Source organism: Giraffa tippelskirchi, chromosome 5 (genome assembly GCF_054371585.1).
Source record: "Giraffa tippelskirchi isolate mGirTip1 chromosome 5, T2T-mGirTip1v1.2.pri, whole genome shotgun sequence".
Lineage (NCBI taxonomy): Eukaryota > Metazoa > Chordata > Mammalia > Artiodactyla > Giraffidae > Giraffa > Giraffa tippelskirchi.
This window is the reverse complement of record NC_137279.1, coordinates 145,375,573-145,403,358: the sequence shown is the minus strand read 5'-3', so window position 1 is coordinate 145,403,358 and position 27,786 is coordinate 145,375,573. Positions and strand designations below refer to the sequence as shown.

The window sequence follows — 27,786 nt, the reverse complement described above, 5'->3', positions numbered from 1 at the left end:
TTCACTTTGTTGTATAGCAGAAACCGACACAACATTGTAAAGCAATTATATTCTAATTTTTAAAAAGCAGTTAATCTCTATAATGGGTGTCAGCTCAGCCTGGAAAAACCAGCAATGAGAAAGAATTAACATTGGGGTGGGGGGGGGCGGAGAATGAACTGAAAATACTCTCTTCAATCTGATCTCTCCACTCACCAGTCCTACGTTTCTGTCTTAGAATCTGTCCCCAAACAATCTGGAACTAAACTACATATGCAGTGTTTTGCTTTCAGAGATTGAAGATGGCTTTCTTTATTCTGAACAGCTTTGAAGACAGAAGATAAAAAGATCAACATTTCTTTCAGGGACTTAAATTGTACTCCCTTCATTTGTGGATGACCTGGAGTCTGTCTCCTGTTCAAAGGACAAGTCATCAACATTAAGGGAAAGTAAAGAGAACAGCTTTTGGAGGCAGAAAGAGGAAAAGGTAATCAGTCCTCTTTCATTTGGTTTCCCCTTTAAGCCCTGCAGACTCATTAGCATATTACAATAACTCTATGCAAGTGTAAGTGGAAACTAGTACCTATGGGGCAACTTCTATTCACACAGCCAATTCCACTTACAAATGATAAAAATAAGAACTACCTTGATAACAATAAAACATCCCAAATGATTGCCAAAAGTTCACTGGAGAGAAAATACTTTGTTTGCTGTTAAACAATGGTGAGGGCATGACAGGACTTACCTGAGTCCTTCAGGCAGGAGGACACATGGACAAGACTTTGAAGACAGATAGACTAGGTTCAAATGGCCACTTTGGGTCATGTAATCTAGAACAAATAACTTATACCATTTCCAGCATGCTAAATAAGCAATTTATTTATCAAAAACAAATGAGATTAAAAAATGAGACAAATACACTAGGTAAGGAAGATGTTGCTGTTATTATCCCTGTACATTTTCTGAGTTCTGTTCTCAGCTGAGGGTTATTTTGCACGCAGGGACGTTTGACAATATCTGGAGACACCGTTGACTGCCAAGACTGGGTAGGCATACCACTGGCGTGCAGGCATGCTCAGCTGAACAGTCATGTCTGACTCTTTGCAACCTCATGGACTGTAGCCCGCCAGGCTCCTCTGTCCATGGGATTATCCCAGAAAGAATTCTGGAATGGATTGCCATTTCCTCCGCCAGGGGTTCTTCCCAACCCAGAGACCAAACCTGCATCTCTTGCATTGGCAGGTAGATTCTTTACCACTGAGCCTCCTGCTACTGACATCTAAGAGGCAAAGGCCAGGAGTGCTGCTGAACCATACTACAATGCACATGATGGTCCTCTACAAAAAGAATTATCTGGGCCAAAATAATTGTGCCAGTGTTAAGAAACCATTCTCAAAGAGTGTAAAACTTTCAAAGTTGAAAGCAGATAAATTTGATGAATCCAGTTTAATGGTAAAGTATTTTACATATTTAACAGAAATACAAGCAGAACAGTATGTAGACAAAACCTTAAAAAATGTTCTTACTCTTTGATCTAGTCACCTCACTTTTAGGCATATGCCTTCATGAAATAACAGGAAATGAACAAAAATTTAATGTAAGAGTAAATATATTAGAAAATTAAAAATAGCAAATGGTCAGTTGTTGGTTGGGTGTTTATAGGAAAGGTGACTATATAATTGGCCTTCCAAAATGGGATAATTCTGGGAATAAATTAGGGTATTTTAATAATTCTCCCAGGACAATTATCCCAAAATGTGATAATTCTGGGAATAAATTAGGGTATTTTAATAATTCTCCCAGTCCCTTCTCATACATAAGGACTACCCTTAGACAAATCAGAGTGCGTGGTCTCCCAGTTATAAGGGAATCAGTATCAGTTCAGTATCAGTTCAGTCATGTCCAACTCTTTGCGACCCCATGAACCACACCATGCCAGGCTTCCCTGTCCATTAGCAACTCCCAGAGTCTACCCAAACCCATGTCCATTGAGTCGGTGATGCCATCCAACCATCTCATCCTCTGTCGTCCCCTTCTCCTCCTGCCCTCAATCCTTCCCAGCATCAGGGTCTTTTCAAATGAGTCAGCTCTTTGCATCAAGTGGCCAAAGTATTGGAGTTTCAGCTTCAACATCACTCCTTCCAGTGAACACCGAGGACTGATCTCCTTTAGGATGGACTGGTTGGATCTCCTTGCAGTCCAAGGGACTCTCAAGAGTTTTCTCCAACACCACAGTTCAAAACCTTCAATTCTTCGGTGCTCAGCTTTCTTTATAGTCCAACTCTCACATCCATGCATGACTACTGGAAAAACCATAGCCTTGACTAGATGGACCTTTGTTGACAAAGTAATGTCTCCACTTTTTAATATGTCGTCTAGATTGGTTATAACTTTCCTTCCAAGGAGCAAGCAACTTTTAATTTCATGGCTGCAATCACCATCTGCAGTGATTTTGGAGCAAAAAAATAAAGTCAGCCACTGTTTCCACTGTTTCCCCATTTTTATGCCATGAAGTGATGGGACTGGATGCCATGACCTTCGTTTTCTGAATGTTGCATTTTAAGTCAACATTTTCACTCTCCTCTTTCACTCTCATCAAGAAGCTCTTTAGTTCTTCTTCACTTTCTGCCGTAAGGGTGGTGTCATCTGCATATCTGAGGTTATTGATATTTCTCCCAGCAATCTTGATTCCAGCTTGTGCTTCCTCCAGCCCAGCGTTTCGCATGATGGACTCTGCATAGAAGTTAAATAAGCATGGTGACAATATACACCCTTGATGTACTCCTTTTCCTATTTGGAACCAGTCTATTGTTTCATGTCCAGTTCTAACTGTTGCTTCTGCCCTGCACACAGGTTTCTCAAGAGGCAGGTCAGATAGTCTGGTATTCCTACCTCCTTCAGAATTTTCCACAGTTTGTTGTGATTCACACAGTCAAAGGCTTTGGCATAGTCAACATAGCAGAAATAGATGTTTTTCTGGAACTCTCTTGCTTTTTCGATGACCCATCGGATGTTGGCAATTTGATCTCTGGTTCCTCTGCTTTTTCTAAAACCAGCTTGAACATCTGAAAGTTCACGGTTCACGTATTGCTGAAGCCTGACTTTGAGAATTTTGAGCATTACTTTGCTAGCGTGTGAGATGAGTGCAATTGTGCGGTAGTTTGAGCATTCTTTGGCATTGCCTTTCTTTGGGATTGGAATGAAAACTGACCTTTTCCAGTCCTGTGGCCACTGCTGAGTTTTCAAAATTTGCTGACATATTGAGTAAAGGGAATAGGGGAATAAAATATGCCTCATTATGAAATAGTGTGTAGCTAACAAAAATATTTTAAGCATTCAACATAGAAAAGCAATAATGATATATTAACTGTAAAAGGCTGGATGTAAGTTTTTTTTGGTATCAAATTTTATAACAAATTTTATCCTACACGCTTTAAAAAATCAATGGAAAGAAATATATTAAATTGTTAACATTGGTTTCAACTGGCTAATAAGATTATAGCTGATATTTATGTTTTTCTCTATATTCAAAATTGCTAAATAATTTTTAAAATTATGAATGCATTCACTTCTTAAGGAAGAAATGTAACTAAGTCCCAGTTAATCAGGAAAAGTTATTAGTATATCTAACTGCCTTCAATGTGATGATGGTATTGTGGTCATATAAAATATTAACAATGATTGATAGAGAACAGAGTAGTGGTTACCAGAGGGGAAGGGTTGGGGGGAGGGCAAAATGGGCAAAGGGGATCAACTATATGGTGAAAGATGGAAACTAAATTTTGGTGGTGGGAGGTAGTGTATACATAGGTAGAAGTAAAATATTGTACACGTAGAACTTGTATAATGTTATAAACCAATGTTATTGCAATAAAAAATTTTCATTATTTTTTAATACTTGTGAATATCAAGATATCTACAACTTATATTTAATGTATTCAGAAAAAAACACACTTACATGAAATATGGCAAAATATGAACTGTTGAATCAAAGTAATAAATATTAAGTTTATATACTGTATTATTCTTTCAAATTTTCTATATATTTGAAAAATATTTAAATATAAAGTTAAGAAAAGGACTTTCTTGTGGTACAGTGAATGAGAACCCGTCTACCAATGCGGGAGACAGGAGTTTAGTCCCTGGTCTGGGAAGAGTCCACGTGCCATGGAACAACTAAGCCATGCCCTGGCATTGGCCAAAACTACTGAACCCATGTGCTGCAATTACTGAAGCCTGCACGCCTAGAACCTGTGCTCCACAACAAGAGAAGCCACTGCAATGAAAAGCCTGCTCACCGCAACAAAGAGTAGCCCCACTCTCTCCAACTAGAGAAAGCCCACACAAAGCAATAAAGATCCAATGTAGTCAAAAATAAATATTAAAAAAAATAATAAATTGAAGAAAAAACACAAGTTGTATTAAAAGTAATATAATTATATCTGAAGTAACATACTTGCATTTAAAGTAATATAATTAGTACCATGTTCTTGGATTGGAAGAATCAATGTTGTCAAAATGACTATACTACCCAGTGTAATCTACAGATTCAACGCAATGTGTACCAAATTACCAATGGCATTTTTCACGGAATTAGAACAAAATCTTAAAATTTGTATGGAGACACAAAAGACCCTAAACAGCCAAAGCAATCTTGGAAAAAAATTAGAGCTGGAGGAATCAGACTCCCTGACTTTATACTATACTGCAAAACTATAATCATCAAAATAGTATAATACTAGCACAAAATAGAAATATAGGTCAATGGAACAGGATTGAAAGGCAAGAAATAAACCCATGCACCTATGGACAATTAATCTATGCCAAAGGAGATAAGATTATAGAATGGTGGAAAGACAGTCTTTTCAACAAATGGTGCTGGAAAACTGACAGCTACATGTTAAAGAATGAAAATAGATCATCCTTTAACATCACACAGAAAAATAAGCTCAAAGTGGATTAAAGACCTAAATATAAGACACTATTAAACTCCTAAAGGAAAACATAGGCAGAACACTCTCTGACATAAATCACATCAACATCTTTCTTGATCCATCTATCAGAATAATGGAAATAAAAACAAAAATAAACATGAACATATGAGAGAATGAACATATGTATATGCGTGGCTGAGTTGCTTTGCTCACCTGAAACTATCACAACATTGTTAATCAGCTATACACTGATATAAAATACAAAGCTTCCTTTAAGAAGTAATATAATTAGTAATCCCACATTGATCACTGTAAAAGACAATGCACCAGAATCAGATATATACCAGTTACATGGAATTAACCCTTAAGAGCCTCCTGAATCCTCCACATTGCTTCAGACCAGCTCTTCGTGATCTTTCATTGATTTCCTCAGTTCCTGTGATATACTTCAATTGCCCTCCTGTGCACCCTGAGGGGCTACCACCTTCTCACCTACTCCATCTTTTGTGGTCCTTGTCTCCCCAGGCATAATGGGAATAGAGCATACAGCAATTCACTTCCTTACTAGGGCAGCACTCACACTCAGTGGTTAACTGATTCTAGAGTCCATGCTCTTAATAACTAGACTATGCCAGTTCCCACGTTTAGTTATTCTCAGGAAAATATAAGGAGCTGGGGAACCCCACCTGTTCCCTCCAAGCTGAGTCTTAGTACCTTTTCTCATGCCCAGTCCAGCCCTTGTTTCCTTGCAGCTGCACCCAGACCCACAGCCAACTTTCTTCTCCTTGTGATAATTACCATTATGTGTCCAATATCCCTGAGGCTCTCTTTGTATTTCTGTCCTTGAAAACGTGCACAAGGAAAATCTTTCATCATTTGTTTGCTCTGGGGTTAATTTCTAATCACAATGGAGAAACAGACCTGGGAAAACCGGAAAATGGAACAAATGTAGAAAAATGATACCAATCTTAAGGTAGCGGTCCCTCATCTATGTATATTAGGTTGAACTATATGAACTTGCCAATATGCAGTTGTTTTTGACTTACAAAAACACTTCTGTATGAAATTATTTCTGAATCCTTTCTGAGAGGAGAACAGGAAATCCCTGTTTTTGCAGCAGCATACCCATCCTTCCAACCCTGCCTTTATCATGTGATTAAGAAAGAGCAATTGCTGTCATTTTGGAAAATTTGGATCACTAAAGATGCTATGCATTCCCCTAAATTCAGGTGGAAACTCTAATCCCCAATGTGATGGTATTTGGAGATAAGAGATTTGAGAGGTAATTAGGTTAAAAATGGAGCCAACATGACTAAATTAGTCTGCCTATCTGTCTGTCTCTGTCTCTCTGACACCACTGGCAGGCAGCTATCCACAAGAATCCAGGACACAGTCCACTGAAAAATCTCAGACTTCCCCGTCTCCAGAACTGTGAAAAATAAATGTCTGTTCTTCAAGTAGATGGTATTTTCATTACAGCAGCCCAAACGGACTAAGGCAAGGATTTACAGAGTAAGCAAAATCCATTTCCTCCAAATCGTACACAGCAACAAGCTTATTTCCTCAAAAAAAAAAAGAAAAGTTAGGGAAGTTCTCTTTGCTGGGACTTCTCCATATACTCTTGATGTTTTCCTCTGCTTTACCTAAGAGTATGTGTCACACTGTAACGCATAGACAGAAAGGCAAGAATGCGTTAAAAATGGCCTACATTGAGTGACTTGGGAACAAAATATATGAAAGCCACATAATACATTTTTAAAAGGATTTTGAACTCTACGAATGAAGTATTGGCTTTGGACACCACTAATCTTGGAAGAAAGCATATCTAGTTCTATTTGAGAATTCAGATTTCTCAATTTCTTTGCCACTTATTGATTGGTAACATTTTTACAGGTACAGTTTTACTCCTTTCATTTTAAATTGATTTCTCTTTTTAGCAAGACTGTGCTTTTTGAGAGTACTGAGGCAAAGAATTCACTTAATTTTACTTTTTTTTTTTAAATCAATGCCTACAAGTTCCCCTCAAATCAATGAATTACCCTTTCCATCCATTAGACACCTTTCTAGGCTGTTCACGGACCTTCTGTGCCCCATGTACTATAACCATAAAATCCCAGCACTTTTAGTTAGTCTTACATGAAATGTTTTTGTCATTTTCCACCTTTGCTCTTTCTGTCATTTTTAAACTCTGAACTCCAGCGTGTAATTTTGCAGCTTCTCTTTTGAACTTGACATGTATTATGTGCCTTCTGTGCCCTTAATTACTTTCTGCACTTTGGGGTTGATCCGTGTTGGTCTTTTCTAATCCTACTATATTGATTGCTGTACAGCAAGACTCTTCTCCTCTAGGAACGCTGTTTGTCTTTAAACTATTTTCTTTCCTTCCAATGCCAAGAACCGCTGATTGTTTTTCTACTAGTCCTTTCGAGGAAACCTCAGCTTCTCCATAATTGTTGCAACCAAGATCTACTCACTAGAATCATAATTACTTCTCTCTCAATGTTAATTCTCCTCACCCAAGTTTGAAAAAAAAAATCACAGTGACAAAAGGTGGAAAAAACATGTCCAGAGCAGAAAACACACTGGCAAGAAAATATTCAGGAAGCAACAAAAACAATCATTTACAAAGATATGAGAGAAGAAATAAGAATGGTTTCTTGAAGAATTATAAAATGGGAAATAATGAGTTAAAGAATGACATAAAAACTTTAATCTTATAAAAGTAAATCACTTTAATGTCAGTGTGCCAAACACAAAAATATCAGCCATTAAGAATGCTATTTTTTGTCAAATACAAGCTACCATCTTCATTTATGTAAACTTCCCTAGAAGTGTCCCCTTCTTGACAAGTGCTCATTGTCTCCAGTATTATCTCCCTCCAACCCAATCTCCAGAATGCTGCCAGAGTCATTATCTTAAAACACATACCTAATCCTTTCTATGCACGAAAGCTTTACAATGGCTCTTTTTCCATCTAGGAAAAGAAACCCAAATGTTCACAAAACCCCTCATGTCTAGACTCTGTCTACATTTCTAGCCACTCTTCCTTCCCAAGATCTGTATGCTCTAAACAGAACTTTCTTTCTGATCTTTCTCCAGACCTCTGTATATGCTTTTTTCCCCTTGACCAAAATTCTCTTTCCTGCCCCAGCCCCTCTCAGTCTGTTCATCGTCTACTCAGCTTTCCTGTAGATACCTCTTCTTATTTGACTCCTTAACTAAAAGTTAAGCACCTCCTTTCTGTATGTTACCGTGGCTCACTGTATTTCTCCTATCACAGCATAGAATATACTGTTATATTATCTTGTTTACTTATGTGCATCCTACTCTAGTCAGCATAGCAATATGATGGCAACAACAACATTCACCTTTTTGCCCTGATATTCTAGCACCCAGCACAGAACCTAGCATCATGATGTTTGATAAACACGCTACTGGATGAATGTCATACAAAGACTCAGGTGATGGCAATGTCTAGTAACCCAAGGATTAATTTGAATGTCCTGCTCCAATCCTTGCTGAAAATCTTTCTAGAATAAATTTTGGCAACCCATAGCATGTTAAGTAAGGCTCATTAATGAGTTACTTTTGGCATGTAGGACAAGACAATGGCTGCCTCTATTATTATCTCTTCCTTATGACCATAAGGATGTAGAGTTGATACCAGCTACCCATGCTATCTAAAATTCAGTAGCTGGTGCTCCCATAGTAACCACCTAGCCCTCTTTGCCTGTTCAGAAGTAGTCACTCAGCTACCACAATCTTTCATGCCCCACTCTGCTGATGAGTCGGGGTTGCCTACTAAACTGCATCTCCCACCATTGTTAGCCTGACAATAGGACACATCAAGCATCTTAGTACTCCTCCTGGAGACTGCCAACCTCTATAATTCTATAATGAACCAGTCTAGTTTTCTGTCTTGGTAAAACTAATGAAAAAAAAAAAGAAAAATTGAATTTCTTTGGGATGGTAGCCGCTTGTAAGATCTCTGGATCATCACTCTAATCACAGTGGTCTGAGAACTATAGATTTTAGAGATGGAGAAAAATGAGTTTAAACTTTACTATCCCCTCTAGATGTCTCTGAAATAAAAAAAACTACTTAATTCAATATACTCTTCTTGATTTTCAAAATTTATTCTGAAAGTATAAAAATTCTTTTAGCTAACGGTTCAATAAAGAGAAACTGAATCAGATTTGAAACATTTACATATCTGAGTTTACTTGCTAAAGCAATATCAAATTTTTCAAGAGAAAAACTCCTAAGAAAAGTTATGCTGATGACATAAATAGAAATAACAGTAATGCCTTGATTTTTTTAAGAAATGACATTTTTTAAATGTCAGGAAAAGGAAATTAAAAAGCTTTTGGGTATTTAGAAACAGATCTAAATCAAAAATACTTCCCATTGATTTATTAACAACAAAAAAAAGTGATGTGGTTTACTGCCCAAAGTAAGTATTAGTATATCACTGAGAAATATTTTCATTCCTCCTAGGGCTAAGAGAAGAGTAAGTACTCTACTACTAAAAAAGAAAAAAAAAGTGAAACTTCATATCCAGGATACATGAAAGTTAATACAAAGTATATCTAAATATTATATCCAAGATATTGGTAATTTACTGGATAACATAATTTAAAATTAAATATGTTCTAAGTCATAGAATTTGGGATAAATCAACCTGTCAAAGTTAAAATGGGCCATGAATTTTCAAAAAGGGCATCAATGGAAATAAACTGTAGAAAGCCCATTTAGGACTGCCTTAAAACAACCCTAGTTCCCAAATGGACCTGTTCATTTGCTTCTTTTTATTTTTGACTATGAATTTGCTGACAAATGTTGTGCCTTATAATTGTCAATCAAACTTTCCTGTTTCTTTTTGCTCACTCAGTAACTGCTCTCAGTCATACCTCTTGATTTTATTCCTACCACAATCTAAACTTCAACATATGACCAGTGACCCGAACATCCTCCAGTATCTCCTCCTCATCTCCATCACCATAACCATCAACTCTTGAATGCTTTCCCCAAATCAGCACTGACAAAACCCATAGTAGTATCCTATGACTCTATCCAAATAGGGCTCAGCCAATGAAAGTGAGTCAGAAGTCAAGTCATATACCTATACCAGTGATGGAAAAGTTGGACACTGGGACAGATAAGTAATGGATAATAAATTTAGGTAACATTTCTAAAAATTTTTACTGGAGTATAGTTGCTTTACAATGTTGTGCTAGTTCTTGCTATTCAGCAAAGTGAACCAGTTATATATAAATATATATATACACATATATCCCCTCCTTTTTAGTTTTCCTTTCCATTTAAGCCACCTCAGAGCACGGAGTTCCCTGTGCTATACAGCAGGTTCTCATTAGTTATCTATTTTATATGTATTTTATTTATATATATATGTGTGTGTATATATCGGAGAAGGCAATGGCACCCCACTCCAGTACTCTTGCCTGGAAAGTCCCATGGACGGAGGAGCCTGGTAGGCTACAGTCCACGGGGTCGCTAAGAGTCGGACATCACTAAGCGACTTCACTTTCACTTTTCCCTTTCATGCACTGGAGAAGGAAATGGCAACCCACTCCAGTATTCTTGCCTGGAGAATCCCAGAGATGGGGGAGCCTGGTGGGCTGCCGTCTATAGGGTCGCACAGAGTCAGACACGCCTGAAACGACTTAGCAGCAGTAGCAGCAGCATGTGTGTATATATATACATATATATATGTACACACACACACACACACACACACACACCAATCCCAATCTCCCAATTCATCCCACCCCTCCTTTCCCCCTTGGTATCAATAAGTTTGTTCTCTATATCTGTGTCTCTGTTTCTGCTTTGCAAGTAAGTTCATCTGTACCATTTTTCTAGATTCCACATATAAGCAACATTATATGATATTTGTTTCACTTTCTGACTTACTTCACTCTGTATGACAGTCTCTATGTCTATCCACCTCTCTGAAAATGACACTGTTTTGTTCCTTTTTGTGGCTGAGTAATATTCCATTGTACGTATGTACCATATCATCTTTATCCACTCTTTGTTGATGGACATTTAGGTTCCTTCCCTGTCCTGGCTATTGTAAATAGTGCTGCAATGAACACTGGGGTACATATATCTTTTTGAATTATGGCTTTCCCTGGATATATGCCTAGGAATGAGATTGCTGGGACATATGGTGTTCTTCCTATGTTTTCCTCTAAAAGTTTTATAGTGCCTGGCCTTATGTTCAGGTCTTTTATCCATTTTGAGTTATTTTTATGTATGGTATTAGACAATGTTCCAAATTCATTCTTTTACATGTAGCTGTCCAGTTTTTCCAGCACACTTGTTGAAGAAACTGTCTTTTCTCCATTGTATATTCTTGCCTCTTTTGTCATAGATTTGTTATTGTCCAGTCACTCTGTCATGTCCTACACTCTTTGCAACCCCATGAACTGCAGCATGCCAGGCTTCCCTGTGCTTTACTATCTCCTGGAGTTTGCTCAAACTCATGTGCATTGAGTCAGTGATGCCATCCAACCATCTCATCATCTGTCATCCCCTTCTCCTCCTGCCTTCAATCTTTCCCAGCATCAGGTCTTTTCCAATGAATCGACTCTGCATCAGGTGGCCAAAGTACTGGAGCTTCAGCTTTAGCATCAGTCCTTCCAATGTATATTCAGGGTTTATTTCATTTAGGATTGACTGGTTTGATCTCCTTGCAGTCCAAGGGACTCTCAAGAGTCTTCTCCAACACCACAGTTCAAAAGCATCAATTCTTTGGTGCTTAGCCTTCTTTATGGTCCAACTCTCACATCCATACATAACTACTCCAAAATCACCGTGGATGGTGACTGCCATGAAATTAAAAGATGCTTGCTCCTGGGAAGAAAAGCTATGACAAACCTAGTCAATGTATTAAAAAGCAGAGACATCACCTTGCTGACAAAGGTCCATATAGTCAAAGCTATGGTTTTTCCAGTAGTCGTAGTAGTAGCAGATGTGAGAGTTGTCATAGATTAGGTGATCATAAGTGTGTGGGTTTATCTTGGCTATCTATCCTGTTCCATTGATCTATATTTCTGTTTTTGTGCCATTACCACACTATCTTGATTACTACTGCCTTGTAGTGTAGTCTGAAGTCAGGGAGCCTGATACTTCCAGCTTCATTTTTGTTTCTCAAGATTGCTTTGGCTATTTGCAGTTGCTTGTGTATCCATACAAATTGTAAATTATTTTGTTCTAATTCTGAGAAAAATGCCATTGATAATTTGACAGGGATTGCACTGAATCTAGATTGCTTTGGGTAGTACAGCCACTTTCACAATATTGATTGTTCCAATCCAAGAACATGATATGTCTCTCCATCTGTTTGTGCCATCTTTGATTTCTTTCATCAGTATCCTATAGTTCTGAGTACAGGGCTTTTGGGTCCTAGGTTTATCCCTAGATATTTTATTCTTTTGGTTGTGATGGTAAATGGGATTGTTTCCTTAATTTCTCTTTCTAATCTTTCATCATTAATGTATAAGAATGCAAGAGATATTAAATTTAGGAAATCTAAGATGACCAGGGGCTAGCATATCTTATAAGTCTAGAACCTTAATAGTCACAAAGGACTATTACATTTTTACCAAGATATTATCAACAAAATAGTAACATGTGAAGATGCCCCCCAGACTAACTTCCATGATCAATAAAGGTAGAAGCAGCTACATAGTACAGTTTTTATCTTGGAGATTCAGAAAGCACATGAGCATATTAAAAGATGTCTGGCCACAAAGAAACCTGTTTATCTTTGTTTAACCTGGTATTTGCCAAACTAACCTTTTTGACCACTGAATACCTATCAAGATCCTGGAGAGGGGGAGAAAGAAAGATCCCAAGAAATAGGCTTAAAGAAAAGCTGACCTGCTCAGCCATTTATATTCACTGCTGCTTTTCAGTCTCCTGTAGGGCTACCCTATAAGCCCAGGTATTAGTCATACAGTGTTCTAGGCAGTGTTTCTTAAATTTCCATGTGCACACAAATCACTGGGGATCTTGTAAAATGTGGGTTTTAATCCAGTAGGTCTGATGTGGGACCTGAGAGTTGCATGTTTAACAAAGCTCCAGGTAATACTGCTGCTGCTGTCTATCACATTTTGAGTAGCAAGGCTCTACAGGAACACTGCAATAGGAAGATCTTCACATCTCTAATCTCTTTATCCTACCCTTTCGAATAATGAATTATCCTAAAATATTACTTTCTTTATGTCACTTTGCTGGTTAAAAACTTTTAGTGATTCCCTATTCCCTGCTACATTTGACCATGTGGCAAATAGATTAACACAGCCCCTGACCTTATATAATCAAGAATCAAGTGAGTGAGTAAGAAACAGTGTGCAGAATACTAGAAGCCAAAACCAGAAGAGAAAAAAACTGTTCCTTCAGACCAGTTTCCTTATCGGTAAAATGAAAGTTAAACTAGACAAGTGGTGTTTAATCCTCCATGTGCAATGTACTCACTAATACCATGAGAGTCTCAGCCCAGACCAAAATTAAGTGCAGGCTCTCAGGGTCTCCTGTATTAAGGCATGAACAGGTCTTAGAAGCTCCCCAGGTGATTGTGATGTGCAGCCAAGTTTGCAAACCACCAGACCAGCCAATATTTCTCAGAAGTTGCCCAAACCATCAACACCTGCATCACCTGAAAACTTGTTAGAATGTAAATTCCCAGACCTCACCCCAGGCTTACTGGAGCAAAAACTGGTGGGGCAGGGTCCAGAAACCTAGGTTTTAACCAGCTCTCCAGGTGCTTCTGATACATTCTGAAAACCACTGGATTAGAAAATAAGTAAATTCCCCTCTAGCTCTAAGAGGCTATCAATACTTTGACCTCTGACAGTCTTTTCAAGGACTTTTGATTTTCCTACTTGAAGACTAAAATTATAAGCTCCAAGAGCAGACTTCCTGAGTGGAAATCCCCACTCCTACAGTTAATTGCTGTGCACTCTTGATGACTTTGGTTGTCTGTGTTTCAGGTCCTCATCTATAAAATGAGACTAATAATAGTACCTACTCTCATAAAGTTGCTATGAAAATTAAAATTATTTCGTATCTGTAACTAGCTTAGCTGAGTGCCTGAAATGTGGTATTCAGGTCATTACTCAATCATTACCCATCAATTGAGTACTTCCCTGTCCACTGTATCCAAAATTGCAGCCCATCCCTAATACTCCATTAGCTCCTCCTTGGTAGTTGTATAACATACCACATATTTCACTTACTGCTTTATTATCTGTCTTCTCCCACTAAGATGTAAGCTCTAAGGATCAATGATTTTCGTCCATTTTACTAAAAGCTGTACCCCCAGTATCTAGAACAGGGTCTGACACATTGGAAGTACTAAAAAAAAAAAAAAAGTTGGTGGGAAAATAAATAAATAAATGCTAGCTATCATCAAAATTAATATTATTTTTAGCAATTCAAATTTTTCCTTATTGAAACCTAACAGTTTATACTTCCTGTCTGTTGCCTCCAATTGTCTATTGCCTCAAATTGTGCTTTGTTCTTATTCCATGCTTTATCCAAATTCTGTCCCGTACCTGAAAATGCCCTTCTGTCTAACTCTGCCCATATTAGGCCATGTTCAGTTTTCCACCTTTTCATTCAGTACTCCCTGATGACTCCAGCTCTCTAGTTCTCTGAATATCTACAGTGTTTACTGCCCATATGGTACAACTTAACACTTAATTTTCTTAATTTAATGTCAGTGGAATAACTGCTGAGAAATTTACATTTTAAAACTGCATCAGTTCTCTAACAACCATTTCATGAAAATTAGGGAGGAAGGCCCCCTTCCTCAAACACATGGGAAAGCTAACTATTAGTTAATCATGCATGCATGCTAAGTCTATTTAGTTGTGTCCAACTCTTTGTGACGCTATGGACTGTAGCCCACCAGGTTCCTCTGTCCATAGGATTCTCCAGGCAAGAATACTGAATTGGGTTGCCATTTCCTCCTCCAAGGGATCTTCCCAGGGATCGAACACTCGTCTATTATGTCTCCTGCATTGGCAGGTGAGTTCTTTACCACTAGCACCACCCATGCTGTCCTCAAATAACTAAAATAGTGTGCAACATTTTACAAAGCACTTTTATATACATCAGCCTAGTTTTGACTAGATGAACTCAAAGACTATGTCTCCTTGCTCTTAAGTTTTCCAATTATCTTCAAGGATAGAGAAAACATTTCTTGAGGTAAAAATTAAGAATAAATCATAAAGGTCATGGGGAATTCCCTGGTAGTCCAGTGGTTAGGACTCCTTGCTTTCAGTGCCAAGGACCTGGGTTCAATTGCTCTGAATAACTAAGATCCCACAAGCTACGCTGTGTGGCAAAAAAAAAAAAAAAATTATGAAAGTCATAATAGAAACAGAAAATGATCCAAGAAGTGGGTGAGTTCAGGTATGGGCAAATAAGTGGCCCTCTCACTCCCAGTCTTCCCATCAGCTGAAAGAGGCTCACCCTCATTGCCAGCACAGCTCCCTAGGCAGGTATTACCAATTAATCAGAGCTGGCAGACAAGCAGACATCTATGGGCCATCCCAACCTAGTCGAACCATCTTAGTTACAAGAGCAAAGGAAGAACTTCCTACATGACCCAGTGGTTAAGAATTCTCCTGCCAATGCAGGGGACATGGGTTTGATCCCTGGAACCCTGGTCTGAGAAGATCTCACATGCATCCCATGCTTCAGGGCGATTAAGCCCATGTACCACAACTACTGAGCCCATACCCTAGAGACTAGGAGTTGCAACTAGCATGTGCAGCAACTACTGAAGCCCGTGCACCCTAGAGTCTGTGCTCTGCAATGAGAAGTCACCACAATGAGAAGCCTGCACTCCACAACTAGAGAAAGCCTGCACACAGTGAAAAAGACCCAGAGTAGCCAACAAATAAGTGTGTGTGTGTGTGTGTGTGTGTGTGTGTGTGTGTGTGTGTGTGTGTGTGTGTGTGTGTGTGTGTGTCGCGCTCCTCTGTGCATGGGATTCTCTAGGTAAGAATACTGGAGTGGGTTGCCATTTTCTACTCCAGGGGATCTTCCCAACCCAGGGCCTGAACCCACATCTTTTGCATCTCTTGCATTGGCAGGCAGATTCTTTACCAATATCGACACCTACAAGGCCCATATAAATAAGTAAATAAATTTATTTTTAAAAAATAAAAACAAAGGAAACATGCTAAGAAATTTGAAGTGATTTGTCCAGGTACATACGTGGTAGCAAACCAAGACCAGCACCAACTGACTGACTCGTTGTGCAGGACTTTCTCCACTCCTCTCCTAATTCATTTCTGAAATTCAGTATTTAAATTTCCATTCTAAAGCAATCAAAACACATGAAGCAAATCTTTGACAGAGACTTTTCATATTAATGCTCGTGAATATAACGTTGAAACCAAAAATGACAGTTTTGAGCCAAGTGATAGACAGGGCTGGCTAGTCTGTTATTTTTCAGTTGGGTTTATTTACCTAAGCCTAGAATGTGTCATGACTACAAAGAGACAAAACTGATTATATTAATTCCACTGTCCTAGAAAAAGAAAAGGAAAATAGTCTTCATTAATAGGAACCAGCTCAACTCCAGTCCTGAAATAACTCATACTACTGAATCAACTTTTTAAAGGCGACCTCCCATTAATGACAAAGCATTAGTTTAAATACAGCTTAATCACTAAATTTAAATGATAGGAAAACACATATATCTAAAGAAATATGAAAACAGAGATAAGAGAGACAAATAAACATCTATTTAAACATAATGACCATTTCTACATCTTGGAAATTATGCCTGCATTTCAGAATTATTTTCCGGAGCTTCTCACTAAAAGACAGTTTCCAAATATTACAATCATCTTTGTAACTTAGTTGGAATGAAACTCACTTGTTAAATTTTACCTAGCCAATTGATCATTCTGTCTGGATTAACTCCCATTTTTAAGCATACTATAATTGAAGGCTGCTGTGGGGAGAAAAATCATCATCTAACACAGTTAGAAATTGCCTCTGGCACTGTTTGCATTACCTAAGGAAACCAGGATGACAACTGGCAAGGTCTGTTACTTCATCGAGTCGATCCCATTTAGCAACTATGTTACTTGGTTACTGTACCAGCCGTCAGTCCTGTAACCTGTCCTTTCACCCTGAGGTGAATCTAACTCATCTGAGGGTAGGATGAGAAGAGCAGCAAACACACAGAATCTTTCCTCTTTAGTAAGCACTCTGCTACTATACTTCCCTGGTGGCTCAGATGGTAAAGCGTCTGCCTATAATCCGGGAGACCCGGGTTCAACCCCTGGGTTGGGAAGATCTCGTGGAGAAGGAAATGGCAACCCACTCCAGTATTCTTGCCTGGAAAATCCCATGGACAGTGGAACCTTGTAGGCTACAGTCCATGGGGTCGCAAAGAGTCGGACACGACTGAGCGACTTCACTTTCTGCTACCATGCCAAAGCGGGGAGGGAGAGGCAGCGATGCTGAAACAGCCAGAGGAAGTTCAGGATTTGCATGACCCCTGCTCCACAAAAAAGTGCAGTCAGTTCCGGAGTTCTCCTTGGATCTGGATATACACATGAACAACCTCAATGGGCCTCAGATAAAACCTAGCCACAAAATGATGCTTGCTAAGAGAGCCCAAGAAGGCTAGAGTGATTCTTCCCTCAACCCCCTTTATCAGTCAAAACATCGGTGCTCCATGAGTTGGTCAAAACAAGAATGAAATCAAGTGCTGAAGTCAGTCCCCATCACAGTAGCCCAGGCACAGACTCTTCAGGCAAAAGAACAGCTAAGGCAAATATTGACATCTAAAAATGGACCAGTAGTTCCTGAAGAATGTTTGTGAGACACTGAGCACTCTTCTTCCAACCTTGTCATTCCAAAAATTCAGAGATCACTTTTCCTATACCTGGAAGAAAGCAATGGCATCCCACTCCAGTACTCTTGCCTGGAAAATCCCATGGACGGAGGAGCCTGGTAGGCTGCAGTCCATGGGGTCACGAAGAGTCGGACACGACTGAGCAACTTCACTTCACTTTCCTATACCACACTATTGAATCATTTTTCAATCAACCCACTTACTTATCTGGAAAAGGAGACAGGACCCCATCCCATGTAGCACAAATATTAGGTGGCATCCAAGACATCATTCACAATAATGGGAAATGCTTTAAAACACTCCTACTTATAATGAGAGCTTCCCTGGTGGCTCAGTGGTAAAGTATCCACCTGCCAATGCAGAAGACATGGGTTCAGTCCTGGTTGGCGAAAATCCCCTGGAGAAGGAAATGGCAATCCACTCCAGTATTTTTGCCTGGGAAATCCCATAGACAGAAGAGCCTGGCAGGCTACTGTCCATGGAGTCATAAAAGAGTCAGGCATAACTTAGCAACTAAACAACAACAGATTTATAATAAGAACCCAAATTCCTTAAAAACTGACTGTATGCTGGCTAATCCAGCATATTAAGTAGAGAAAAATATCCAAGAGTTGGAAAAATTTGATTTGGAATCAGTTTTGTCACTTCCCAGCTCTGTGACCATGAGCAGATTACTTATTACCTTTAAGCCTAAATTTTTCTTCACAATAAAATTTATTTCACAATGCAGTTCTGAGGATTACATAAAAAATACAGAAAAAAGAAAAAAAATGCCTGACCAATGATAAACATTAAATATTCATTTTCTTTCCCCATTTTTTTTCCAGTAAAGAAAATATCTGTTAAAATGCTCTTGAATGTTGCATATGGTTGAAAAAATTAACATGCCAGTGTCTTATCTATGCAACTCTAGTTTATATTGCTAATTTGAAGCAGCTACTATTTATGTATGTGATTATACATAAAATTTGAATGAATTATAACTGGTACCATAATCTGGAATTTTTTCAGAAATATGTTGCAGCTTTATTTTAATCCCACTATGGTAGAAAAGAGAGAAGACTAGCAACTCTTTAGTTGAATAGTGGCATATTTTATGGTTCTTTTTCCATTAAGTCCTTCTTTTGTGTGTTAGATATCATGCATCTCTCAAAATAATTCTGTTCATCTGTCTTTCCAAAGCCTGTTTATGGCCTTTAATATTTTGAGACAGTATTAGGACCAAATATGTACAGTCCTGCAAAAAAAAAGACAGGAAGAAAGGCCTGTTTGATACAAATAAGACTATGGAGAACAGTCTTATGGCCAAGAACAACAGCAGGCTTGTCCATCTGTCCATCACCAAACTGAGTTGTGCTGACTAGTTATCAACAGGAGGTGGCCATGTGGGCATCACACTAAAATAGAAATTCTATCATCAAGAAGACAAGGTGAGAAAGGAAGAAGAGGATTAACTGCTTCAGAATCAGTTTCTGGGTTACAAGGATTTATACAAAGAATGCTGTTTGTTTCTTACTCATAGACTATAAAGCTTTTATTCATCCATTACACATTTTCTTGGTGCTTTTTAGAAGCTAGGCAATATGCTAGCCACTATGGATACAAAAAATAATTTCTTTTTTTTTTTTTTTAGTAATTCTGTTGCAGGACAGAGAAGTAAACAAGTATAATACAGTAAGATAACAGCTAATGTATATACATGTGTCATAAGAACCCAAAGAAAGAAGTCATTAACCACACAAAAATATGGCAGCTTTACAAATTGGTGAATCATTTTAGTATGTGCATGTGTTGCTCAGTCTTGTCCAACTCTTTGGAACCCCATAGACTGTAGCCCACCAGGCTCCTCTGTCAATGTATTTTCCAGGCAAGAATACTGGAGCAGGTTGCCATTTCCTACTCCAGGGGATTTTTCCTAACCCAGGGATAGAACCCATGTCTCCTGCATCTCCTGCATTGGCAAGTGGATTCTTTCCACTGAGCCACCTGAGAAGTCCCATCTTTGCACAGGGGCTATACTAACCTTCTTTGTAATATTCCAGTGTTGTTGTACATGCTACTGGAGTGACAATGACCACAGAAGTAAAACAGAAAATCAAAGAATAAACAGATGGGCTTTGATCAACTTTGTTAATCTTAGGATATAAGGGAACTATTACTGCCTTTACCTTCATTTCTTACAGTCTTTTTCTTTTAAAGTATGGGTGCATGATTAATTTTTATATAATTTTTAATCTTATTAACTCCATCTAAATATGTCAATTTCTATTTTCTATAATATCAGTATGTTTGAAAGTATGACCATTGGACAATATAGATATGGATGTAGGTATAAATATATAGATAAACACATATAGATACAGATATAGAAATAAATGTAGAAATAGTTTCTTGGCTTCTGGACATACTAGTAAATTACATATCTCTTAAACTTTACAATGACACATTTTCAAGCAATTGCCTAACAGAAAAGTGAATATAAGGCATAGCCTTTACTGGCATTTAGCAAAATTAAAATGTTAATACAAATAAATCCTCAGTGGTTTTAAAACATACTGTAAAGACTCCCTTTCCATTGCAGAAATGAATCAGGAGTGACTTGAGGCACTCCCATTTAAGCTAAAGTATAAAGTCTGGATAAACTGTCAGCTTGAAAATCCCATCTAAATGTCTACTGGCTTTGTTGCTCTTACATGCACTTGGAAACAAAATTTACAACAGTTTCAGATTGAATTTATTATTCATCTCTGAGGCAATTTTGGGTGCTATATCATTTCCTCAAGTATCATCTTGGTTATCTCTCTAGCACTGGCATTCCTCTTTATTGCCCCTGAAGACATACATTGCCCTGGAGTTGCATAAATAAAAATGCTGGCGTTCCCCTCCCTGACCCTCCCCACAGGTACAAGAGCCCAGGGCACACCCTGAAATATAGTGCTAGGCATTACCTTGCCTCAGGTACTAGCACAAGGCCTAACCAGAGCCTGGGTCAGCCTTGAAGAACACACTCCAAAGAGTAAGAGCCATCACTCTCCCTGCCACTGTCCTGTTATCCTGCCTTGGTGGCTGCCGACACTGAAATGCCTTCTCCCCTGGCAAACTCAAGAGCTCACAGTAACACTACGATTATTATGCGTGAAACTGACAAGACATCGAAGTCACCTAAACTTTATTTCTAATCTCTACTTCGGTCACATAATTAACCTTTTCCACATACCAAATTCTGGGCCATAAAAAAGGCTGAGGGCTGAAGAATTGATGTTTTTTGAACTGTGATGATGGATAAGACTCTTGAGAGTTCCTTGAACTGCAAGGAGATAAAACTAGACAATCCTAAAGGAAATCAGCCCTGAATATTCATTGGAAAGACAGATGCTAAAGCTGAAGCTCTAATACTTTGGTCACCTGATGAAAAGAACTGACTCATTGGAAAAGACCCTAATGCTTGGAAAGACTGAAGGCAGGAGGAGAAGGGGACAACAGAGGATGAGATGATAGGATGGCATCACCAACTCGATGGACATGAGTATGAACAAATTCCAGGAGATAGTGAAGGACAGGGAAGCTCGGTGTGCTGCAGTCCATAGGGTTGCGAAGAGTCAGACACAACTTAGCAACTGAACAACAACAACATTCCAAAATTTAGGTTATAACTTCTACATAATGAAAACCACAATGCCCATATATAGATATTTGCTTATTGCTTTTCTTCTCTCCTTCTATCAAGTCAATATATGTAATTCCCAATCACTGTTCTCAACGTGATTCTCATATTATGACACCTAGCACAACTTCACAGGTAATTTTATGTTTACTGAATATTTTCTATTGATAGTGGTGTCACTGGGGATGCTATAGCCTCTGTGTTCTACTCTAACAAGCATGCAAATGTTGTCCTATGGATGGGAAATTTTTGCCAAGATCTATACTCTTTTCTATGATTTTTCCGATCACATTTTTTTCATCTATTACACATGTAAATCCTGCAAAAAAAATTGATTAGAGTTGAACAATGACTCATGCCCAAGGAGCCTAACATAAATGGCAAAGAAAATGTCATTCATTTATTTGTCAAAGGCCTGCAAGGTACCTGACCCTAAATGAAGGCCAACAGAAACATCAATTAGGAGAAGTTTTAAAAAGAAGATATTACTGTGAAAGAAATGGTTTTTTTCTGATGGTGAACGTTGTGATATCTTCTCTAGTTTATCTAATAGCTAATATTCAGGAAAGAACGATAAATACCAAATGAGCAACAGGGAAAAGAGCTAGGTACCTGGACTTCCCTGTGGCTCAGATGGTAAAGAATCTGCCTGCAATGTGGGAGACTGGGGTTCGATCTCTGGGTCAGGATCTCCTGGAGAAGGGAACAGGTAGCCACTCCAGTATTCTAGCCTGGAGAATTCCATGGGCAGAGGACCTTGGTGGGCTACATTCCATGGGGTCGCAAAGAGTCAGACACGGCTGGCAACTAACAATTTCAGCGTCACCACTCATCTTACAAGTACATCATGGTTCCAGAACTCTAGGAGGATGTCAGTTGTGTGACTTTGAGAAATTGCTTTCCCTCAAACACGGTAGCAATGTCCTGCTCTCTGTTCACATGCCAGTGTAAACCACAATATAGCTAAGGTATCATAAAACCCTAGTGATGCTATTTCAAATACACTTACACACTTGTAACCTACTTCTGAATTTCAATTTGTGAATAAAATACAAACCACTATTTATTTACATATACATACTGATTCTCAGACACTGTGTCCATTTGATCCTTACCTTGTTCTAGGAGGTGATTGTTATTCTCTTTGACAAAGGAGCAAATAGGCCTAAGCAATGAAGTAATCTGCACCAGGCATAAGAATGTTAATAACACTATATATCTGCGTACAAGAAAGTGTTCTTTAAATCTGTCATTTTCCTGTTTTCCTACTTGAGGAACAATTGCAGTCCACACTCAGAGGGTAGAGGCTCCCCTAGAACATATTCATGGAGCAGGGGTCTGTGTCAGTGATGCCCACATACTACAATGTGCCTGCAGCCTTCAGGAGCCTAAGCAGATTTACACACATTCTTGGGCCCATTTTTAGGTCTTGTTAGACCTTTAGATCCTATTTTTAATAACCCTTGTAATCTTTTTAAAATACTCAGCCAAAGATCAAAGCTGCAGCTTAGCTTTAAGCTACATACTCTATATTTTTCATTTTAATTTGTACTTATACAACATTTTTTTCATAGCAATAAATAGATTTTCCTTCATGAGGGAACAAAATCTGCCCTTAAGGAAAACAGTAATCATTTTCAGCAAACATTTGCTAAGTAACCACCTTTTTGAATGTTAAAGGCCAACCCTGAAGAAGGTAAAAAGATAGATAAAACCTGGTCTTTCAATGCCAAGGGCTTAAAACCTAATTATGAAGACAGAAATAGTAGAACTCAGGGTCAAAATGTAAAGTGCTTCTAAGTCCCTCTAGAAGGAACAACTTCTGATACCAGGTTGCTTCAAAGAGCTCTGACTTCCCAATGAGAAAGGGGGCTAAGAAGAATAATCCTTTAAGAAAATGTCAATTCTAACAGTAACTCTTAAGGTGCAGGGAGTGAAGCAGTAGAAAGGGGGCAGTATCAGAAGTGACTTAAGTTTGCCTGAGGATGTGCTCTTTACAAACCACAGAGCCCATATACACCATGACTTCCTCAGAATCACAGCTATAGGGAGCCCCCAGGCACGGAAGGAGGATTCCCTGCATCTCAGAGGTCTTGAGATAGGAAAAGACTGAGAACCACAATGCTGCAGTGTTTCAGGTGCAGCTCCTAGTGACACCATACTCTGTATTCATTTTTCTATTTGTCCTTATTTAATATTGAACAATAATATTTTACACCAACATCTACATCAAGAAGGACTTAATTTGACTAGGTGGTTACCTTTGTCAGTCATTAAGATAAGAGGCTGTCGTTTCAGAAGACCTGAACCAGTGCAAAGTTGAGTTGCTTAGAACAGAGTCTGTGATAAAAACAAGTATAAAGATGGTTACCTACAACAAATGATTTTACTTTAACTTATTAAAAACCAACCTTAAGGGAATACTCCCATAACCTACTATGATTTATGATTCCTAGAAACCTAAAGAATTAACCTTATTCTCTTCTAACATAAAATACTGTGGGTATCTACTCTCTTTTGAGAAGACTTTGTTATCTCCTTTACCACTAAAATAAAATTATCAGTGCCACAGTCTCCTACATCTATCTCCACCTTTATTTTTATTATCTACTCTCATAGTTCACATCCACCTGTTAAGTGCATCTCTAAGCAGTTGATACCTCTGTATTTTCTTCCACCCATATGGACCCTTTTTCAGCATTCATATTTCTGCTTTTTATGTTTAGCTGTCACACTGATCAACAAATTGCTTGTGGTAGATGGCATTTTTCTTTCAAGTTTAGCTTTTGTGTTGTTCTAATTTTAGAGAAAGAAGTGTGTGTGTGTGTGTGTGTGAGAGAGAGAGATGATGATGATGATGATATAGCATGTAACTTGTAAAAATGTTAGAGAAAAGCATTTTTTAATGAAAGGGAAAAAACCCATTTCACCATGTAGAGGTTACTACAAAGATTTTGTTGTTTTTCCTATCAGTCCTTTTTCTCTGTATGTTTTCCAACTTTTCATTTTGAAATAATTTTAGACTTACAGAAGAGTTGCAAAATAGTAGTGAGAGTTCCTATAAACTCTTTCACCCAGTTTTCCTACTGATAAGTATACTATGGTAATAGAAGATGTTATCAAAATCCTCTATGTGTATTTTGACAAGGTGAAATCATACTTTTTGTTCACTGCTTTTTAGATTTAATATGATAGCACAGGCATTTCTATTATTTAAAATTTCTCAAAAGCAACATTTTAATGACCAGGAAATGTATACTATATCAACATACATTAACACTGTTTGATAGACAGATTGCTTGCAATTTTTTTCTATTATTAAAAATTCTCATCAACACAGGCTATACATTTTAAAAACATCTACAAATTTTATAGGTCAAAAAATGGTCTCTCATTATAAATTACTTTTTAAATTATCAGGAAGGTGAACATTCTAAATGCTTACTAGTCATTTTTATTTCATCTTTTATAAATTATTCATCAGGTTGTTTGCCCATGTACTCAGGGTGTCTGAATGCATTACTTACAAATTTGTGTAAAGCTTGCATGTGAAGAATACTAAGCTTTCAACTCTAAGACTGCAAATATCTTTTATCATTTGCCTATTGCAGTTTATTTGCTTTGTTTTCATTTTGATAATCCAAAACACTTTTGCCAATTGAAAACAAAATATCTCTTTTATAGTAGCAATTTGTAATGGAAAGGCATTTTCATTCTCAAACTCTGATCCCCCAGCCACTAAGCATCTGAAGATATGCTTGTTGGGAATAATGGGAATTTCTTTCCTTAAAAAAGAGCCCATATATTATTCAAATTTGATAAAACCTGCAAAAGGTTTTGCAGAAGGAATCACAAGTTATTTTTAAACAAAAGGAATCCCAAGTTTTGTGTTTTTTTTTAATGCCATCTAATACAAAATAAGAACAGTTTCTGAAAGGTTTACTTTATATTGTATGTTCTCTGGTGTTAATTATTTTGTACTATTTTAGTGTCATCAATATTCATAACTATAACTAAACTAAAGGCTAATGCTTTATTATTACAAATTGAAAATCAGAAAGCTATATACACTCAACAACACCAGACTACTTGAGTCCCCAAAACAACCCAACCTTTCTTGTAACTCCTGCCTCTGTCCTTACTGTTCCCATTGCCAGGAATCTCTCTGCTCCATCCGTCCCATCCCCCAACCATATGGAAAACTCCTGGGCTTCATTGTCATTCCCCTCCACCACACCAACCCCTCCTCCCCATACCATCATAATTATTGCATCTGTTTATCTATGTTTACTTTTACTGTCTAATATTAAATTTGTTTTTATAGCTGTCCCCCCTTCCCAAGTGTCAGTGACCTGAGAACAAGAGTTAGTCATCACAGAAGCCTCAGCGTCTAGCAAAGATATTGAAATACAATAGGAGCCCTGTCAATATCTACAAAATGAACTGAATTATCCACATAAGGTAACAATCTTCAGAGATAGTTATAAGAAACTCAACCTTGTTTTCTGAATTATACTAATAAATAATACTGCAAGTTCATCTACCAACTCTGCCATCAGTTCTGCCTCATGGAGTCTGCAGTTTCACTTTGGCACTGTTCAAATGCTTTCTATTCATTGATAGTGACTCAGGAAGAAAAGAACACCTTTTCTCAGGCAGATTATTATTGATTGCTCTTTTTATTTCTTTAACTTTTTATTTTGAAATAATTTCAAACTTACAGAAGAGTTGGAAGAATAGAACAAAGAACTGTTGCATACCCTTCAATCAAAGTCACAGTTACCACTTTGCCATATTTCTCTTTCTACCCACACACACAAACACATGTACATCCACAAGATATTTTTCCTGAACCATTTGAGAATTATTTGCAGAATCATGCCTTTTTATCCCTAAGTACTTCATTCTTCTTTCCTAAGAACAAGGACATTCTCTACATGACCACAGATAAATAAATTAGATACTGGGTTTGTCTGATGTTTCCACATGATTAGATTCAAGTTATGCATTTTGGGCAAGAATACTACAGAAATGGCGTTGTGACTTTCTCAGTGTATCATGTCAGGAATCAAACTCAGTTTATTCCATCATTATGATGTTAACTTTGATCACTCAATAAAGTAGTGTCAAGTTTCTCCACTGTCAAGTTACCATTTCTTGCTTTGTAATTAGTAGGTAATCTCTAAGGGCATACTCTGATGACACATAAATATCCCATTCCTCTTCAAACTTTTAGCACTCATCGATTATTCTTCTGAATCCATTATTACAATAGTGGTTGCAAAATGGCGATTTTCTGCTTCCATTATTCCTTCTACATTTGCGTATGTAGCCATTCTTTTCCTTAAATATCTTCTCCTTGATTTGTGTTTTTATTCCTTATAAGTATGTCCAAATTCAAGACTTGTTTCAAAAATTATTTTTAGATTTTTAAATGTTATCACGTTTTTCTTTAACTTTTCATTTCAAAGTTACATGTTAAGAAGCCCAGAGCTGACATTTCATATTGCTCCACTTAACCATTTTTGTACTTCATAAAATTTGTTTAAGACTTCTAAGTCTTTCTTCAAACTTCTAATTGTAATCCAAGACTAGATCTGTCTCATTACAGTGCTACCTGATCAGTCATGGAAAATGTCTAATTCCTGTCTAAGAATCTTGTTAACATATCTCTGATTTGTACAGACTCTCATTTTTATCACAGTTCATTGCACAGCAAAGAATAAGAAAGATTAGTCTAATCTTGCAATTTAGGTACCAATAAACTTCTATTCTACTAGCTTAAGTTTGTGTTCAGACAAAAATCAAAATGAAATCCTCAGAGAATAGATTGATCTAATAACTTTAGTTGGGGGAGGGGGAAACTTTGGGAGCTTCTCTGGTGTCTCAGTGGCAAAGATTTCGCCTGCCAGTGCAGGAGACACAGGTTCAATCCCTGATCTGGGAAGATCCCATGTGCCATGGAGCAACTAACCCATACACCACAATTACTGAGCCTGTTCTCCAGAGCCTAGGAGTCACAACTACTGAGCCCACATGTCTCAGCTACTAAAGTTCACATGCCCTAGAGTTTGTGCTCTGCAACAAGCAAAGTCACATCAGTGAGAAGCCTGCACACAGAACAGCTGTCCCTTGCCACAACTAGAGTAAAGCCCACACAACAATGAAGAGCAAATAAAGAAAATTTTAACACTTTGGATGTTAACTTCCTAAAGTTAGATGATTTTGTAAACATATGCATTTACCTTTAAGTAACTACCATATTAAAAAATAGTTTAGGAAATCTTGCTACTAAA

The 27,786-nt window shown here is 37.8% G+C and overlaps 1 protein-coding gene across 16 annotated transcripts in view; it reads right to left on the bottom strand.

Annotated features, from left to right (window-relative positions):
• SLC44A5 (solute carrier family 44 member 5) overlaps nucleotides 1–27,786 on the bottom strand; it is a 471,569-nt gene that overhangs the window by 309,309 nt on the left and 134,474 nt on the right. For 10 of the 16 annotated variants that reach the window (XM_081490175.1, XM_081490170.1, XM_081490180.1 and 7 more), the window contains one exon: nucleotides 23,752–23,830. The exons of the other annotated variants lie outside the window; for them this stretch is intronic. Coding sequence is in view for 5 of the 10 variants with exons in the window: in XM_081490170.1 (XP_081346296.1) it covers nucleotides 23,752–23,764 (13 nt within the window). In the remaining 5 variants the exon portion in view is untranslated. The remainder of the gene's footprint in view (nucleotides 1–23,751; nucleotides 23,831–27,786) is intronic. 16 annotated transcript variants of the gene reach the window in all.